This window comes from Bidens hawaiensis, unplaced genomic scaffold (assembly GCF_021521415.1).
Source record: "Bidens hawaiensis isolate Kalapana, Puna unplaced genomic scaffold, B.hawaiensis_p1.1 tig00009958_1, whole genome shotgun sequence".
Lineage (NCBI taxonomy): Eukaryota > Viridiplantae > Streptophyta > Magnoliopsida > Asterales > Asteraceae > Bidens > Bidens hawaiensis.
Genome location: NW_027491754.1, coordinates 483,332 through 504,583, shown reverse-complemented (window position 1 = coordinate 504,583; position 21,252 = coordinate 483,332). Strand labels below are relative to the sequence as shown.

Here is a 21,252-nt window from a genome sequence, read left to right as displayed (position 1 = left end):
GTATTATGCATGAGTTGAAGCAAGGGGCACCCATTTTGAGACCAGCTGCGTAGGCCAAAGGAATAAGGAACCTCTCCGAAAGGATAATCATGACAGTAAAATGCACTCTTTTTTTTTTTTGTAAAACCTTGATGCAAACATGATTCGAATAAAAATGCATGATGAAAGTTTTTGTGTACAAAGGTACGATAAGGATGACAAGAAACACTAGTAACACTTATATTCCCAAAAGGAAGTAAGACAAGAATGCAATAACGAAGAATGAGTCCACCTCGTAAAAAAAAGATTACAAAGAAAATGACGAATGGGTCCAACATACGAGTCCGCCTCACAAAACTCATTTAAATCCCTTTTCATCACAAAGGATAAAAGGAAGGCCTCGCCAATAGGCTCAATGGTTAACCAAACATTATTCAAAACGTTCATGAACTATAAAAAGCCATTACAAAATACAAAAGACATTGTCATACATCCATAGAGAAACATTCAAAGGAAACACGTTTTAGTACAAATCACAACCCACGATGGGGTGAAAAGCCTAATTGTTGAAACCACAAATGACGAAGTAACAAGAAAAGCAACCAAACCATGAAGGAAACACATCAAGGGAGTGGAGGCGGAGGATCCTTAATGGAAGAGAGGTCATGGATTTCTTCAACGACACTTCGGGGTTGAAAGATATTTGCACTAAGATGGGGGCACGTGAGCAGAGGAAGCCATAAAAGCTTCCTGAGCATCAGCCTTAGTAGAGCCCAAAAAAGAAGGAACTTCCTGTAAGGAAGTCCCCTCAGAGCAATGCTCAAAGCCAGCCCGAAGCCTATGTTGAAACCCATATGCAAAGGTCGCCCGGTTCAAGGCATCCCTAATTTCCAAAGTCTCCGTACACCCCAACGCTCTCTCATAAACCTGGCGAAAAACTTGTGGAAACAATCCACCCTCTCTCCTCTTTAAGCTTGGCCATGCCCCCCTGCAAACTGGAACACTTACCCTTCAACCGATCAACCTCTTGGGAAAGTTCACCCATCCTCTGTACTACTTGTTCTTTGACTGCCTCCATTTGCTTCACAAGAGATTCATGTTCAGCTCGCTCACGATCAAGGGAAGTTTCTTACTCATGGATCCTTATAAGGCAAGGAGTCCCTTCAAGCTGGAGAAAATAAAGTAACCAGCAAAGAAAAATTACAAAAAAATAAAGAGAGAGAAGAAGAAGAAATTTTCGCTTGAGCTTCCAAGAGGGAGGAACGAACAGTGTCAGCTCTGCAGCCTTCTCACGAGAAATAGCGAGTTCACCAGTCAAGTCAGACACTTGTTTCCTAGAAGACTACAAAGCAGCCTCCAGCCCAGGAACCTCCAGGCTTTTCTCCTCAGCCAACGTAAACCTTTTCCTCATCTTAAGGATCCTCTTGCCATGACCTTCAAGGGATTTCTTCAAACCAGTAATCTCAGTTTGACCCTCATGGTAGAGGAGGTTAGTATCCACAAAAACATGACGGATGGAAGCACCTAAAACTAAAGTTCGATAAAGATAGGTACCAAACTCACCAAGAAGACTGTTTTGGTAAAAAGTCAGTTTAAGGATCAAGTAACCAAATTAGTTTGTGAGGATTGATGCTTGTATGAATAATATGAATAAAATTACAATTCTAAGAGATGAACACCGAGATTTTTATGAGGAAAAGCCCTTGGTAACTAGTATCCCGCCGGCATAAAAACCTCGGGTAGTGAAAACTATCACTACCGATTATATTAAACTTAAAAAGATTACAAGAGGTGGAATTAGAGCTGATCGTGAGTACAAAGTGTTTTTGCTAAGAGTTCTAAGTGCTCAACTGTTGTGTGTTATGTGATATAATCAGCTCATTTATATAGTTACAAGAAGGATGATTAAATAATAACTAGCCATAAAGAGCATTAATTGTCCTGGCGGAAATCTTGGAGCGGTTATGACTTGTATATCTTTGTTATAAACGAGTTGTAACTCCTTCCAACGTCTACAGTCTTCAATTCATTGACCATGTCTTCAACTAGGCATTAACTGTTGTGGATCCTTTAACCATAAAGGATCTTTATTCCTGGAAATAGTCGCCAAGAATAGCTTATCAACAAGGATCAAGAATCCTAGTCCCAACAATTGTCCACAAACATAATAGGTGTGAATGGATAGCAGCTGTCATGTTTTATCCCGAGAATTTGAATCGCAACCGTTGGAGAGAAAATGATGTGACCATTACCTGCTGACTCATTATTATCCCTAGGTTATAGCATTGAGGCGCCTTATAACCATTCTTTATTCTAGATTAAAAACACTATTCTAGCGATAGGTGGGGATCAAGGATGTTGGTGATGGTGATGGTAGCGTGGTGAAGGAATGACCGGGAAATCGGTGATGATGGATATGAAGACAAGTCTGGAGCCCATTTTTTATGATGTTTTAAGGGTTTTTGTTGGTGGTTTATGTTCGAACAATAGTAGTAGTAATTCTCAGGAACGATGATCCTAAAGAAAATTGTTAAAGGTGGCTAGGGTGGAGGGATCCTCAGCTTTTTGGGGATGAAGTCTTAACCGCCTTTGTCTTTTTAATTTCTACATCGACATATGATAATCTTGTAAAGGCTTGACCTAGGAGGATGGTCCACCTGGTGCTGGAGAAGCCCAGATCAACTTTTGGTTTGCTACTTGATAATATAACTCTTTTGGTTTTCGTTTTGTCTTATGTGTTGCTAGGACAGAGGATCTTGAAACCTTATAGTACTTCTTGAATTGCTTACCTGTTAAAATAAGTAACCAAACGAGAACAGAATAATTAGAAAAGTTGGATCTAAATCCAACCATCTCGGGGACCAGCCCAATAAAACATGGGGACAAGCCTAAAGACACGTGGGAACAAGCCCAATAAAACGTGGTGACAAGCCCAACAAAATGTGGGGACAAGCCTAATAAAACGTGGGGACAAGCCCAATTAGATACGGGTGACGAGCCAATCCTTGGCGTTGGCCCAAATAAACGCAGTGACGAGCCTAACCGGGCGTTGACATTAACTTGTGCATATGGTATGTCTACCATTTAATTCGTAGGATCCAAGATATGATTTTTAGCCATGAAATTGTCAGTCAAATATACTGTACTGGTCCCACAGCCTCCAATCATACCCGGATAACCGTGCACTCCAGGTGAGGGTGTCAAAACCCTAAATTTATGGGATAAGGTGAAGACCTTATAAACCTGGCGACAAGGCCTATTAAACTTAGAAGAGAGTTGGCAAACCCGTTTTTCCACTTGCGGGCCCTATTGCTCGGCATTTCTGCAACTTGAGATACTTGACGAAACAAAATTTTAACATAATGTATATAAATATAGACATAAAGTGAAATTTACCAGATACCGGATTGAAGTAACTGACTAGGATCCAGGATCCTGATCAACAAAAACATTTTTTAGATGAATTGCATTTAAAGCCCTTGTGAGCATGTCACCTTCTATATTCGTCAAACGACATGCCCCCTTTCCAGCTTCAGCTTCAAGTTGTTGATGATGATTTTGTTGCTTGTTTCTGCTTAGCCATTTGCCTGTGGATGGACTGGTGTTGAAGTGATCATCTTAATTCCCCAGATGTCACAAAAGTTAGTAGTTCTTTTCCCAATAAATTGGGAACCATTATCACAAATAATTTCAGAAGGGATACCAAATCTAGTAATAATATTATGCTTAATAAAGGATATAACTTCCTTCTCCCTGACTTGGGAAATGCCTCAGCATAAATCCATTTAGAGAAATAATCTGTCATAGCTAACATAAAAACTTTTCCCCCAGGAGCTGTAGGGAGTTTGCCCACTATGTCCATTCCCTATTTCATGAATGGCCATGAGGAGACAATGGGGTATAAGGGTTCTGCTGGCTGATGTAGGATGTTGCCATGCCTCTGACAAGCATCACAGTTCCTGGAGTATTCCATAGCATCTTTCTTCATTGTAGGCCAGAAGTATCCAGTCCTTAGGATCCTAGAGACTAATGGCCTGCCCCCTTGTATGATTGCCACAATCTCCATCATGGAAATCCTTTAGTACTTTCTGGATCTCGTATTCTTCTATGCATTTTAAGTATGGACCTGCAAGGGATTTCTTTTATAGCATATCATGTATAATAGTATATTGTGATACCTTGGCTTTGAAAGCCCTGGGGTTTTCACCATCCGGGATTTTTCCCTTTTGGATGTACGTTATTATTGGAAGGATCCAAGATGAACAATCCCGAGGATGATCCTTAGGATCTATGAGCATCTTCCCTTTTACTTCCAATGCCTTGTATTCCTCGATTGCCGGAGATAAGACATGAATGATGGGAATTTTTGTATTCTCAGGAAGCTTTAAGGCTGAAGCTAGGTTTGCTAAGGCATCAGCCCCGGCATTTTCTTCTCTCTGTACGTATGTAATATTGAAATAATTGAAGGATCCTGCAAGATCCGTAACTATATCTAAATATTTAACTAACTTTTCATCTTTGACTGCATACGAGCCATTAAAATGATTAGAAATTAATAATGAATCTACAAAAATTTGAAGATAACCGATTCTCATACCTTTGGCTAGTTGTATACCTACAATGAGTGCCACGTATTCTTCTTTATTGTTAGTGGCATGGAACTCATAAGCTATTGAGTGGAGTAGTATGTCCCCCTGTGGCGATTTTAGTAGTATTCCCAATCCTGTTTCTTTAACATTTGAGGCTCCATCAGTGAAGAGTGTCCAAGGATCCTTGGTTTTTTCAAGCTGTTGAACTTCAAGATAGGCTTGTTCCTCTATGTCACTACTGAAATCAGCCACAAAATCTGCTAGGGCCTGTGACTTGATTGCGTTTCTAGGCTCATATTAAATATTATAAGCACTCAGTTTTACAGCCCACTTAGCCATTCTGCCTGACATTTTTGGTTTTCTAAGAACATTCTTAATAGGATAATTAGTTTTTACGATGATAGTATGAGTTTCAAAATAATGTCTTAACTTAGTTGAAGCCATAATTAGAGCGAGAATAGGTTTTTCTATGTGAGAATACCTAGATTCTGCATCAAGTAGACTTTTACTTACATAGTAAATTGGATGTTGGTTACCTTCGTGATCCTTTACTAGGACTGCGCTTAAAGCAGTGAGAGAGACGGCCATGTAGAGGATCAAGGTTTCTCCATCCACAGGCTTCATCAGAGCGGGTGCCGAGGATAAGTAGTCCTTTAAAGCAGTGAGGGAAGCCTCGTGTTTCTCCGTCCACTCGAATTTCTTGTATTTCCTCAGGATGTCATAGAAATCTATACATTTCTCTGAGGACTTTGGTATGAACCTATTCAATGTTGCCACCCTTCCTGTTAACCTTTGCACCTCTATGATGTTCGTTAAGGACTTGAGATTTAAGATAGCTTGAATCTGCTCTGAACTTGCTTCTATCCCGCTTTTGGTTACTAGATATCCAAGGAATTTTCCTACCTTAACACCAAATACACACTTAGCAGGATTTAGCTTCATGTTATATTTGTCAAGGATGTCTAATGCTACTTCTATATCCTTGAGGTGATCTTCCTCCTTCTTTGATTTCACCACCATGTCATCGATATAGACTTCCATGGTGTCTCCTAATTAATCCATAAACATCATATTAACCAGTCTCTGATACGTAGCACCTTCATTTCTAAGACCAAACGACATAGCAATATAACAATATATGCCCGTAGGGGTTATAAATGTTGTGTCCACTTGATCAGATGGTTCCAACTGGATTTGTTGAAATCATGATGAAGCATCCATAAAGGTCAATATTTCATGCCCTACGGTAGCATCCACCATAGAGTCAATGTGGGGAAGAGGGAAAGGATCCTTGGGACATGCCTTATTCAAATCATTAAAATCGACACATACCCTCCTCAACTTTCCGTTTTTCTTTTGAACTACAACCACATTGGCTTACCATTTTGGATACCTTACTTCCCTAATCATACCTACCTTTAGTAGTTTCTGTACCTCTTATTGGATAATCGCATTTTTTCGGAGCAAATTTCCTTCTTTTTTGATGAATAGGCCTAAAAGAAGGATCAATTCCAAGTTTATGGGTTATAACATCCTTAGAAATACCTGTCATATCTTCGTGTTTTCTTGCAAAGGTTGATTTTCTTCGTTGTAAGAAGGATACTAGATCCTTCTCGATGGATTCTTGTATCTCAACTCCGATTAGTACTTTGCTGTTAGGATCCTCTGGGTGCAAGACCACTTCCTTGAAATTTTTTCCCTAGTCTCCATGACGTTTCTTCTTGCTTTCTATAATTGCTATGCTTCCCTTAGAATATTTGTAGGCTTCATGGAAGAGGTATAAAAATCCTTAGTGTCTTGTTGGTCGCTCTCGATCTTCGCTTTTCCCCACGGGTAGGCAACTTTACCATTGGTGGTAAGTAGAGGGAACTTCCTTCATTTCGTGTATCCTAGGCCTGCCAAGAATAACATTGCAACAAGACAAGGAATCGATAATACAAAATTTTTGAATAGAATTTACTCCCTCTATATTTATGGGGAGTTTGATGTCCCCCAATGTGTTCTTCATTTCCCCATTGAATCCTACAAGAACTGAGGATCGTGGGACAGTTTCTGACTCCGGGATATCATCCTTCTGAGTACTTCTAATTGGACGATGTTAACTGAACTTCCTCCATCAATGAGGATCATGCGAACATAATGGTTAGAAATAAACAGAGCAATGACTAAACCGTCATGATGAGGATCCTGGACGGTGACCAGATCATCCTCATCAAAAGAGATGACTTTTTGCTCGACCGTTGTAGAAGTCCTGATCAGCCTTTCATCATTCTCCAATTTGCTTTCTTTGGCATGCTTTTTCGTAGCAGAATACGAAGTCCCGCATATATCAGAACCTCCAAAGATTACATTGATAACTTGAGCGTCCGGAGGAGGTGGAGCAGCCTTTTCTGGGACTGGCTCAGGATCCTGGGTCCTTGACTTTTTTCTTCCGAACAGCTCCTTGAGGTAGCCTATGCTGAGGAGGTAGCTGATCTCCCTTCTCAAGGCGATACAGTCTTCTGTCATGTGACCGATGTCTTCGTGGAAAGCACACCATTTGGATTTGTCTTTGGGAGAAGGCGCCTTCTCATTCTTCCTTGGCCATCTAGCTATGTCACCCAAGCTCCTAACAGCAAGCAATACTCCTCCCATATCTAGAGAAAAGCAGTAATCAGATATCCTTGGGCAATCTTCATCATCCTCTTCAACCTCCACAACGTTGATCTTCTGGCCATTTGTTTTGGAGTATGGTTTGGAGCCGTTATTCCTAAAGTAGGATCCTTGTTTCTTGTCTTGAATTTCACTCTTTGCCGGATTATTCAGTTGATCTTGTATTCTTTGATCCTCTTCTAACCTGATGAATCTTAAAGCTCTGTTTTGGACTTTATCTAAGTTCCTGCAAGGGGTCATGACAAGATCTTGGTAAAATGGTGAGTGCTTTTGTAATCGCATTTTGAATGCCTCAACAACTGTCGATCCAGATTTAGAATTTCCAAGGCCTTTCTTCCAAACCTAGTAAGGAACTGTCTAAGGGGTTCCCCACGAGGTTGGACAACTTTTTATAAATCACTAGTTATTTTTTCAAAGGATCTACTACGTGAAAATTTACTATTAAACAAATTTATTAAATGTGAGAAAGAAGTAATTGAATAAGGAGGAAGACTTAGTAGCCATTTGAGAGCAGATCCAGTGAGTGTTGAGCTGAAGCCTTTGCATAAGCAAGCCTCTTTCAGCCTTTCTGGGATTTGTTGATTTCCATCCTCTCACGGTATAAGGCTTCATGTTCCTCGGGATCTGTGGATCCATCATATAACTTCATACTAGGGGCGGTGAAGCGCTTTGGTATCTCAGCATCACAAATTGGTGATGCGAATCTGGATATGTTATGGCTTCCTACTGAGAACTTGGGGATAGGTTTGATGAATCCTGGTACACTGGATATCATATCCTTGAGCTTCTGTAACTCACGGGCTATAGTTTGATTGATTGATGTATCCTGCATACCACCATGATTAGTACCAAAAGATAAATTATTGTAAGTGCACCTCTTGTGTGATCAAAAGATCTCCCCCCATAGCTGTGTCCGAGGTACATTGTTACAGTGTCAAGAGTTGAGCCAGTAGGAGCAGTGGTTTGCATGGGTATGAAGTCTCCTTCGTGGACATCAAGTGGCCTTGATCGTGGTTGTTTTGGTCAAAAATTGACAAGTGAGATTTTACAACCAAGTTAATAAAATGGAACTAGGTACTTGTGAATATTGCTTGAACACAGAGATTTGTTGCGAGGAAAAACCCTGTTATCCTTAGGATCACAAGAAAAAAACCCCGGGTGGTGAAAACTATCACCACCGATTTATTAATAATAAAGTGGTTACAAGTGGTGGAGCTTAACCGGATCGTGATTACAATGAACGAGTACTCTAAGTCTCGAGTGCTAAAAAGTGTGTGTGTTGTGATCTGAGGTAAGCTCTATTTATACAAGAATAAAGCTAACAATATGCCCTATATTTAATGAAACTTTGGAATGAGTCCAATTAGCCGTTAATCTCATTAGTTAATACGTTTCCTTTGCTGCCACGATCTAATAACGGCAAAAGCGAGTCTCCGGGAGATCATATCAACGGTCTTTGACCTGGTAAACAAGGAAAATCTGGGAACAATTTGTTAGTTATATAGTATATTAGGATACCTGTTACCTTGGAGGATACCGTATCCTGGAATTGTTCTGAGTATAGTACTTGCTGAGGATACCGAAAATTCGTGCCCTAATAATTGTCCCCAAATTTAACAGCTGTAGGTAGGGGTTACAACTGTAAAATTTTCAAATTTTGAAATTTGAATTCTAGGATGTGCGGTGCATTCTTGTTACACGTGTCCATCATCCGTGACCCTTGAACACCCGTATTTATCCAAGATAAATATTCCTAATGCATTCAACCGTCTTCATAGGTAATAAAATCTTTTCCTATTTCTCTTGATCCTCATCTTTTCCATTCATGAGTCCAAAGCTTCATAGGTCCGGTATCGAAGATTTTGTATCACAAAATCTCCTTGCTAGTCCAGCGACTGAGATATGCACTTTTGGTGATAACGATATTACCAACCTTCAGTCTCATGGTTGTTTTCCTCCATGAACTGTTTTTAGATCTTTTGATGCCGCTCTTTCTTCTGACCATGTTTCGAAAACCTGGATCTGTTTTTCGTTTTTTGCCTTTTAAAATCGGCTTTTCGTACCCATTTCCTGCCTTCACTACTGAGTTCTTTTCCTGAAATGGTCTTAGTTTTGCCCAAACCATGCCCATGGTTTGGAGGACCTTGTTTGTTTTGGAGAGACTAATTGCCGACTACGCCTTTGATTTTACCCTTTATGAGCTTGCGTCTGTGTATGACCTTCGCAGCCACGGATCTTCAAGATACCTTCTTAAAACTAAATCTTGTCGAACCCCGCTCGTTCTGAGGAACACCCAGAACAATGACCAGTGGAAGAGACAATTCTTCTTTGTTATGAGAGATTCTCTCCCACATTCTGATACTCTTCCTTATCTCTGGGTTTCAAAAAGTAGGATACTTTATATTGAAGAGATGTATATTGACATCTTTGTAACTGATATTTTGTTTTTTGCAGCTTTGAAGTTCTTCGAGATTGCCCCGCCCACCAGAGAAACCGAGGATAAGCTCTCCTCTTTCTTTCTCATTAATGAGGAAGAGAGGACATTTTGTTTCCAGTCAAGCCTTCAAGAACCATCTCCGTCCGCAAGCTCCGTTATGTCTGGTAAGGAACATTGAATTGTTAGTATAGATATTCTAAGGATTAGGGATACTAACCTGTATACTCGTAGGTAAATTTGCTTCAGCCTTTTCTTTGGACGACATTGACAGCATGGTCTCTACTCGTAGCACTAAGAAGAAAGAAGTCGCTCATGTCCCTCAGCCTAAACCCGAAGTAATTCGTGCTAAGGCTTCGAAAAAGAGGAAGACCCATGATACCTCCGATTCCTCTCCGACATGCGATCTTGAATTCAATCAGGTATTATTCGTGTTTTACCCTTGTATCCTGTAGATAACATATGCTAAGGCTATTTTGATTCGTGCAGGGACTAGGATTGCTATCCTCCAAATTCAACGATCTCCATCACGAGCTTCTTGAGGCCAACACTTGTATTGCCGAGATGTCGAAGATTGCTAACGCCAAAACCAGCCTTCTTGATAGGAAGACGAAAGAGATCAAGGACTTGAAGCAGGAACTCTTGCTGGCCAAGAAGGAGCTAGTCCACCAAGAGGCGGATCGTCTTGTGCAGATCCAGGAGGTTACTAAGGGAGCAAAGAAATCGGCTGATGTCTCCATTTTCCCGTCCTGGCTTAGGATGGTTAAAGAGGCTAAGGACGGGGGGTTGGAGACTCCTTTTTGGGATGTGGCTGCTTGGGAGAGAGTCTTGGCCGAGTTTAATGGTGAGAATGTGGAGGATGCTGGTCCTAGTGGTACGGAGAAGTCTACGGAGGAGGCTGTGGAAGTGGCGATCAAGGATGCAGTGGAGGCGGTCGGTGGCGAGGTGCAATTGGGCAGTGATGGCGGTAAAGAAAAAGCTTGAGCCAAATTTTTATATGTTTGTGTTTGTTGGTTTGATGTTGGGTTGTAATGGTTGTTAAACAATTTACTTTTCTGTCTTGAAACAATATTATGCTTAGGATATTAGGATACATGGGTGGAGGGATCTTGACTTTCCAAGACGAAGCCAATGATATCTCGACTTTTGGAAATATGGCAGTATTCGGGTGGAGGGATCTTTGCTTTCCAAGATTAAACCCGGATGTTGCCCTTTTAATTTCCTCCACTTATGGTTAGTAATAATATAATCTTTTGGCCTTAGGCATTGTGTTCAGTAACTTACAAGTTTTAGTTAGAATATTGCATGTCTTTAATTTCTTAAATAAGTTACTGTTTCGAATAATATATCTTTAAGACTTTTCAATTAAATATCCTGAGGATCATATATCCTGAACATAAAATATTCTAACGATTATATATTTTTAGAAAGCATAATCAAAGGACTTATTAGGAATAAAATATCTTAAGTATAATATATCCTTATGCCTCGTGTGAGTTATCACAACCAAACCAAAAGATCATACCTTGAAATATAAATTGTGTAATAAAACTAAGTGTAAAGAGTACCTAAATTGATTCAGATCACATATGATGTCCCCAACTGTTGATCTTTTTGAAGTGTCAACTTTCTGGAATTTTGCTGAGTCAAAAACAACTTTGTAACATCTCTCCATTTAGTGATTGTCCGATCTTCGATCTGTCAAAACAATGTTAGATAATCCTGGCGATAAAGCCCATTTACTGGCGGTAAAGCCTTTGCACTGGCGACTAGGCCTTTACTTGAGAGACATGAAAATGTCTAAGCTTGAGATAATATTGGGGAAAGTCCCAAACCTACGGGCATGTCAATGCCAAAACTTGAGATAACATGAAAATTTTATAAACCTTAGATAACATAAAATGTTATAAACCGTATGTGTGACACGTCTGCCACTTATCTTAAGGATTCGGTATATAGCCAACAACAAACGAATTATCAGCTGGTCTGGTCCGCCTGCCTCGAACTATATCCGAATCATCGTGCGCTCCAGGCGTTCTTTGGAAAGGTGAAAACCTTTAAACCTTAGAAGATATCCAAGATATCTTATTCATGCGCTCAAGGCATTTGTTGGAAAGGTGAAGACCTTTAAACCTTAGGAGATATCAGGGATATCTTATTCGTGTGTGAGGTGATCATCCTCTGACTGTGGTGAGGATAACATATCTTTGGGATAACTGCAAAACACTGAACTCTTAATGAGGGGTGGGTGTTAGCCTGGCAAACACCCCTCCGATGCTTAAATCAGTAAGTTTGATTTAGAGATAACAAAGTTCAAAAGTATAAAAGTAGATGAGGGAACATACCTTTATCCCGAGGATACGAACATACCAGTCAAGGATACTAACAAAAATATGCTTTAAGGTGGATAACATTCCAGGCTCTTGATATAGGAACACCTTCCATAGTGATTAACCTGTAGGCCCCTTTTCCTGCTTCTGAATTAATCAAGTAAGGACCTTCCCATTTTGGAGCTAGCTTTCCATCTGCTGGGTTAGTGGTATTCTGAAATGCCTTTCTTAACACTATATCTCCTACTTGGAATCTTCGAATCCGAATATTCTTGTTGTAGGACTTGGCTATCCTTTGTTGGTATGCTGCCATTTTGATCTTGGCGAGATCTCTGAGTTCATCAATGGTATCTTGGTCTTCAATAAGGCTTTGGTTGTTGGACTCAGTATCTTGGATGTTGGTTCTTGCTGGGGGATCACCATCTCCGTAGGGATAACAACTTTGGTCCCAAACACCAAAGAGAAGGGTGCTTGACCCGTTGCATTTTTCGAAGTGGTTCTATCAGCCCAAAGAACAAATGGTAGTTCTTCAGCCCGTTTTCCCTTCTTGGATCCCAATTTCTTCTTTAAATTGTTGATGATGATCTTGTTACTTGACTCTGCTTGACCATTGGATTGAGGATGTACTGGAGTTGAAGTCACCATTTTGATTCCCCAAGTTTCACAAAAGTTGGTTGTTCTACTACCGATGAACTGACAATATCTGCTGGGATACCAAATCTTGTCAGGATATTGCGTTTGATGAATGAGATCACATCCTCTTCTTTCACTTGGACAAATGCCTCTGCTTCAATCCACTTGGAGAAGTAATCTATCATAGCCAGCATAAAGACTTTTCCACCAGGAGCCTTGGGAAACTTTCCCACAATGTCCATCCCCTATTTCATAAATGTCCACAGGGATATGATAGGATATAATGGTTCAGCTGGTTGATGCAAGATGTTGTTGTGTCTTTGACAAGCATCACATTTTCTAGAAAATTTTATTGCGTCCTTCTTCATTGTTGGCCAGAAGTAACCTGTCATCAGTATCTTGGATACTAAGGCTTTGCCCCCAGTGTGGTTTCCACAATCACCTTCATGTATATCCTTGAGAACTTCTTGTGCTTTTTGATATTCCAAACATCTCAAGTATGGACCTGCAAGTGATTTTATATACAAATTATTATATAGGATAATATACTGGGTGACCTTCATTCGGAAAGCTCTTGGATTTTCTCCTTCTGGAATCTTGTTATCCTGAAGATACCGCATTATGGGATGGTGTGACATTTGAGCCAAAACAAGGTACACCTCATTACGTAATTACCGATTAAGCAAATAAACGCCTTTTGCGTAACAAACGAACGATCAACTGAACGGGTCGGGTTACGACTCAGATATCTCGGGGGGCCATTTCTAAGTGATATACGATCTATACAAGCTAAAATATTAGAAATATGGTCTTAGTTTGATAGCAAACAAGTTAAACGAAAACATGCTCGTTTAACCACCCACTATAGATTTAAACGCGAAAGATAGTTACAAACCAAGCATTGTATCATCCGTTAAGCCGAAAAAGACGTACCAAACACTTATTTGAAATGCTTTAAGCAATCCGTGAAAATATTTTTGATTTTTACAAACGTATAGTATGTTTTTATAATTTTACACAAAACTAGCCGAAAAACACCCGTTTTCGCGCTGTTTAACGCACCCGATAAGTTTTTCACGCCAAAAACCGAACCCGAAATAAATTTGTACCGGGCTTTTCGTGTTTGGGGTTGAGAAATCAGAAACTTGGTCCAAAGTGGGCCCAAGGTGGGCCCATATACATCCCGATCGCAACAGCAAACCCCCCAACCCTTTTAGTTCTTTCATATTTAAACTAGATACAAGATATTTTAACCTCATTTTCTTGAAAATTCTGGACATAAACTTCTTCCCCAGCCAAAAAATCAAGAAACCCTAAGGTAAACAACTTAAATAAGCTACTTTTACACTTGTTTAAACTTGTTTAATACCATAAAAACATGTCTTGGTTACTAAAAATCATTCATAAACGTGTAAAAATCCTAAAAATGGTATATAAACATGTTTTGATCATACACATGGTAAGGAACCTGTTTTGATAGTTTTTTTGGCCATAAACACGGATTAAAGGGTTGAAACGACGTTTTTACGGTTCAAAAGTTCGTTTTTGTACACTAGCCGAAACCCTAACTTAAGGGCTGTTATGATGATGAAATATTGCTTGGTTTGTGATATAGGACTTGTACCTAGCTTGCTTAGAAGCACAAGAACCTGATAACTTGATTAAAAGGTCGGAAACGAGCCAAACCCGCTAAGGTAATGCCGAAACACTCGCTTACGGGCTATTTAGGTTAAGGTTGTGATGTGCATATTTTTAAGACTTGAAATTTTGCAGGGACATCAGGGACCATGTCAATGAGCCCCTGTTCAAATTTGGTAATTTTTCGACCATCCGAGAATATTTGGCGAATTTATTACCGAATTGGGAAGTTTATTTGGGAAAAATAGCTAAAATACTTCAAAAATTATGAAAATTTTTGGGAACTCATATTCGATGTATTTTGATCACATAGGAATTGTGGGATCATTTGGAGAAGTTTAAAGGTGTTTTGTTTATTTGCGTTCGTGTGAATTTTTATTGCCGAATTTGGGCTGAAAAGAATATCGCACGAGCTTTTTACATTCTGGAATTGATACAGGTTGTTTTGGGACATGATTTGAGTATTCAGGAATTTTTGTGGAATTTTTGGAAATTGTTTGGGGTAAACGGACGATTTTCAGGCAAAATATAGCTGATAAAATGAATTTTTATAAATTAATAAATCAGTAAATAAATTCCAGAAATATTTTTATAAAAATATACATATTTTAATTGATAAGTGGTCAAATTTTCATAGTTTAATGATTAATGGTTAATTAATTATGCTAATCTGAATATTAAACAAATTCAGTTTTTATAAAAACCGGCAAGTTCGCGACTAGTGAATCTGCGGGAATATCAAAACACCAAGAGTGATCAAAAATCATATTTTTGGACTAATTAAGTAAAAATGAACTTTTCTATGAGAAACCTGGACAATCCGGGTGGATTGTGCGCGTTTCTTCTCAAATCAAACTGTATAAACGGAAACGGGCCCCGTGGCTAATCCGGGACCCCAGTATGTGATCTTTCTTTATAACTTAATCATTTTATTAACCAATACATTTACCCAAGCTTATTTTCCCATTACTGTTTTCTGAACGCCTAAACGAACAACTTGGCCCAGCTGGGAAAACGGGAATCTGAGCCAAGTTCAGTTTTAAGTATTAGACATTGAACAACATCACAACCTAAGCCTATTGCCACTTTCTTGGCGTTCCAGCTACACTCAGATTAGTTATACAACCCAGTTTAGTATTGAGATTATAATAATGTTAAAATATTAATATTATTATAATATTGATTATAGGAACTGCTGATAGCGGACCGAACAAACCACGAGTTGATACAGTACTGAATATCTACTAAACCGTGAGTTTCATGACCCTACTCTTTAAACAGTTTTACGAACTTTCGGGGTGAAAAGCATGTTTGCTTATATCTATATACTTATCCGAAATGTAAGATGATGTGAATTATCTAAGTGCTAACACACGAAAGTCCCCACTAACACAGTGATTAACTTCGAGCCGGTGGCTTGTGAATAGTACTATTGGTTTGACAAACCCAAACGGAATCGGCCTGGTTGCCGTGTCACATAGCGTCGTTTGCACATGACCATATTTATACAAACGGGCTATGTAGTGTTAGACATAGCTACAGGGGCATGTTGTGGGCGGAAAGGGGCCACAGTGGCTGATTGAGGGTGGAAAATGGAGGCACACAGCTTGAACAGTCCAGGCTTCACTGTAGCTTAACATAATTACATCACATACATCATTTACATACATACATACTTATCTCATGATTACAAGTGCTGACTTGTGAATACTCATTACTGTTTTCTTGAAACTCACCAACTTTAGTTGTTGACCCGTTTTAAACTGCTTTTCAGGTGTACCTAAATCGGAATGATTGGGTGATCTGTCACGTGCCTGAAGTGTGTGGTTGATGCTATGTGAATAGAAGCAAGGGTGTTAGTAGTAAGAATGTATAGTTAACGAACTAGTTTTGTTTGTATCGCCAAGACTGTAAAACACTGATAGAACGAAGAAATGTAATATATTGTAAATTAGTTTGTAATGTTTCTTTATAAACAATGTGTTGATATCAGAGGTGTCTGTTACATTCCCGTTTTACGCTTCCGCATTGTGCTAGTCGGGGTGTGACAGAAGTTGGTATCAGAGCCATTGGTTATAAAGGATTAGGTTATCCCTTAGGGTACCTAAAATATAACCGTAGGCTCGATTAACTCTGGGAAATAATTAAATAATAAATTAATATTATATACTGATGGATGTCGGGATGAACTTGTAGGGCAAGTGAGTTATTGTGATCCGAAACATAATAACAGACTTACTTGTACGAGGGAGTTCGGGGAGAAGTCGCAGAACGTGTGGTTAGATAAAAATGGCAACATGTGTGTATAAAAGGTAATGGGAAAGTATATATATATATAACACTCATACGTGCTTATGTGAAACAAAGTGTATGAATACGTGTACGTACGATACTGTTGATGACGGTAAATTTTACTATGAATATTATATTCATTTATATTCAGTATTGATTTAAATAATAATAATAATTAAAATTTTAATAAAACTAATATTATATTATAATATAATTAACATTAAATTTGGTTTAATTAATTAATCTCCTCGACAATAGTTAGCGATAGCAATAGTTATTATTCTTATAACTAACCTTTATGCAGAGTCATGTCAAGGAATAACGACTACGTACCGGAAGAAGAACCGGTAATATCTGTAGAGGAGGATCCCGAGGAAGAATCAGAGGAGGATCCAGAAGAGGAGGACCCAGAAGAGGAACCGGAGGAAGAGGTGGAAGAAGAAGTTATCTGTAAAGAGCTACCCAGGAATGTGACTAATCTATCTGGTTACAGATGCGATAGTTATCCACCCAGGTCACCACGCAGGGATCAAGACGAAGTTAACAGTCGGTATCGTTCACCTGCTAGAGTAGCCAGATTACCCACTCCACCCATTCACCTGTCGCCGACGACTTCAGCTACAGCGCGAGTCCGGCAGACTGCTCGTATTAGGGTAACCCCGATTGACCCTACCTCGATTCCATTCAGATCTACCCATGACCAGGGAGGACCTTCACTCCCTAGGGTAGATACTTCATCTTCTCGTTCATTGAGTATACCTACCCCTCGCCCTGACCTCCCAAAGCAGAAAACAACTCTTGGATGGCTGTCTTGACTGACCGTGTGATAGACCACTCGATAGCCATAGCTAACATTAACCAGGAGAGGAGGGACATGACCCAGTACTTATCGACGTTACATCAGATACTGAACTTGCAGCAGTCAGATGCCTACCACCACTGTTGTTTGGATAGGGTAACAGTTCGGCTGTGGAACTGTTACTGGGTGATTACGGTGCTGTTATTTTTATGTTTGTGGCTAGCCTATCTTCTGTATGGATAGATGCGGAATATTACGATTATGTGTACATGATATTTTGATACTCCATGTATGTATATAGTAGTATGTTATGTTAATGTGGAACACAACTTTGTACATTATTACAAGCACTGACCCTTATAGGGTTAAGTCTAACAGTCACTTAGTGACAGATTTTGATATATACATGCAAGCACTGGCCTTTATTAGGCTAAGTCTATGTACCTTTTATTATCAATGTACAGAACAATTTGTGAAATGTTAGTATGTTATCTGGTTTACCTGTACAACATTTATTGTGATTACTATTACATAGTGCCATAGACTGGAATTAGTACTAATTGCCTTATATTTGTTTATCATTATAGAATGGCCCCAAAGAAAGCAAACCCTATGACCGAGGCAGAAATAGCCGAGATGATTGCTCGGCAAATGCAGGCAGTAATCCCGCTTATTGTAACACAAGTAACTGCCGGTGTAAACGCAAATATGCAAACAAACCAACAACAAAACAATAATGCTCCCCCAACCAACAATGAAACAGTTGCAAATAATAATCCCCCACCTGATGCAAATAATGTCAACAACAATAATCCCCCACCGAACCCAAACAATAACAATAACAACCCTAATCCCCCTCGAAGGGAATATTCGATAAAAAAATTTTATGGCCTGTAAACCGATCGAATTCAAAGGTATTGAAGGACCAAACGGGCTGATTAAATGGATCGAAAAGACTGAATCTGTCCTCAATATCAGCAATTGTCCACCTGAAAACATAGTCAAGTATGTTGCTTCTACTTTCACTGATCACGCATTAATGTGGTGGAACACTACGGTACAGATAAAAGGTCAAGATACGGTGAATCGCATGACATGGGCTGAACTCAAAACACTGATGTTGGAACATTTCTGCCCAAGGAACGAAATTCAAAGATTGGAACACGAACTCTGGAGTTTGGAGATGAGAGGAGCGAATCATTTGGGATACACGAACCGCTTCAATGAATTGGCCCGCTTAGTACCATGGTTAGTAACTCCTGAAAATAAAAGAGTTGAACGTTATATTTGGGGTTTGGCCCCGGGAGTGAGGAGTTTGGTGAACTCTGTGGGTCACACTTCGTTCGAGAATGCCGTGACTCAGGCCGGCATCGTTACTTTCGACTTGGTAAGAAGCGGAGTGTTGAGAATGGTCGGGGAATCATCAGGTATGAAACGAACTGACTATGGGACAAGAGCACAAGGAGGACAATCAAGCAAACGTGCACGTCCGACAATCAGAAATTATGCTATAACTGGTTCCAATACGAAGCAAGACAGGTATAAGGGACCCTTGCCCAAGTGTGACAAATGTAATTACCATCATGTGGGAGAGTGCAGATTCCGGTATGCCAAAAATGTGGTAGAACTGGGCATTATGCCCCTAATTGCAGAGCAGGTGTAGAAATTTTGAGCCGACCAGCCCAGACAACCCAACCCCGTCGTCCCCAACTACCGAGACCGCAACCAATCCGTCAAAAACCAGCTCAGCAAAACTCAACTGTAGTGAATCGTCGTGCTTGTTTTGAATGTGGGAGCACGTAACACTTTAGAAGGGACTGCCCCAAGATGAATCGAGGAGCAGTCACCGGTCGAAACCAAGCATCGACTTCAAGTGCGTCTCGGGGACGCGCGTTTGTTATTGGGTCAGGAGAAGCACGACAAGACCCGAACGTAGTAACAGGTACATTTGTTGTTTCTGATCAATATGCTTCTGTGTTATTTGATACTGGTGCCGATAGAAGCTTTGTTTCCACTAGTTTTGTATCCTTGGGTAACATGCTAGTTAGTGAACTAACAAATCCCTATACTATAGAGCTCGCTAATGGAAACTCTATAACTGTTAACCAAATAATCCAAAACTGTTCCATTATTCTTAATAACTACCCATTCCTTATTGACTTACTCTCGGTAAAGTTAGGAAGTTTTGATGTAATCGTTGGCATGGACTGGTTAACCAAGTATAAGGCGGAGATTGTGTGTAACGACAAGACAGTTAAAATTCCCTTTTCGAATGGTGAGCTGATTGTAGTACAAGGAGAGAAGTCTGGTTCGATATTACCTCTCGTGTCTCATCTCAAAGTGTTGAAATGTTTACGCCAAGGTTGTATGGCATTCTTTGCAAGCGTGACTATAAAGAACCCCGATGAGAAATGCATAAAAGAGATTCCCGTTGTACATGAATACCCCGATGTCTTTCCTGACGATTTACCCGGATTACCACCGAACCGACAGGTTGAATTCCGCATAGACTTAATTCCAGGATCAGCCCCTATTGCTAAGGCACCTTATCGATTGGCACCCTCTGAAATGAAAGAACTATCCAACCAGATACAGGAATTGTTAGATAAGGGTTTCATTCGTCCTAGTTATTCTCCTTGGGGAGCACCGGTATTGTTCGTAAAGAAAAAGAATGGAAGTTTTAGAATGTGCATTGATTACCGGGAATTAAACAAAGTTACCATCAAAAACCGATACCCTCTTCCACGAATAGATGACTTGTTTGATCAACTCCAAGGGGCAAACTATTTCTCGAAAATTGACCTTCGATCCAGTTACCATCAAGTTAAGATTCAAAAGGAACACGTGTCTAAAACGGCGTTCCGAACTCGTTATGGCCACTACGAATTCTTAGTTATGCCGTTCGGACTGACTAATGCTCCCGCAGTTTTCATGGACCTTATGAATCGAGTTTGTAAACCGTACCTCGACAAATTCGTTATCGTGTTTATTGATGTCATTTTGACATATTCGAAAACCAAGGAGGAACACGAGCAGCATTTACGAACTGTTTTGGAGCTGTTGAGGCAGGAAAAGTTGTATGCCAAGCTGTCAAAGTGTGAATTTTGGCTACAAGAAGTACAATTTTTAGGGCACGTTGTTAACCGACACGGTATCCATGTAGATCCGAGTAAGGTTGAAGCCATTAAAAATTGGCAGGCCCCAAAGTCACCGAAAGAGATCCGCCAATTTTTGGGTTTAGCTGGGTATTATGGACGCTTTATTGCTAATTTTTCCAGCATAGCCCAACCTCTAACTCTTTTGACTCAAAAAGATCGCGCTTATGTGTGGGGAAAAGAACAAGAAGCGGCTTTTCAATTGCTGAAACAGAAACTATGCCAAGCCCCGATACTGAGTCTTCCAGAGGGAATGGACGATCTGGTAGTTTATTGTGACGCGTCCCAGAAAGGGTTGGGATGCGTACTAATGCAAAGAAACAAAGTCATAGCATACGCTTCTCGGCAATTAAAGGTGCACGAGAAGAATTATACCACCCATGATTTGGAACTGGGCGCGGTTATTGTCGCACTTAAGATCTGGAGGCACTATTTGTATGGCACCAAGTGTACAGTATATACCGACCACAAAAGCCTACAACATATTTTCGACCAGAAAGAACTAAATATGAGGCAAAGGAGATGGGTAGAATTGTTGAATGATTACGACTGTGAGATTCGATACCACCCGGGCAAGGCTAATATAGTGGCAGATGCTTTGAGTAGAAAAGACAGGATCAAACCACTACGGGTCCGAGCACTTGGAATGATCGTCCAAACCAGCCTCGCCGAGCAAATTCGTATTGCTTAAAATGAAGCTCTGAAAGGAGATCACTTGGAAAATGAAAACTTGCATGGAACCGAACAACAT

At 40.0% G+C, this 21,252-nt stretch overlaps 1 protein-coding gene across 1 annotated transcript; it reads right to left on the bottom strand.

Annotated features, from left to right (window-relative positions):
- Positions 1-6,590: 6,590 nt before the first annotated feature.
- Positions 6,591-7,202, bottom strand: LOC143533941 (uncharacterized). Its single transcript, XM_077028561.1, has one exon. The coding sequence runs from the start codon at positions 7,200-7,202 to the stop codon at positions 6,591-6,593; it is 612 nt and encodes a 203-aa protein (XP_076884676.1).
- Between the last annotated feature and the right edge of the window lie 14,050 nt (positions 7,203-21,252).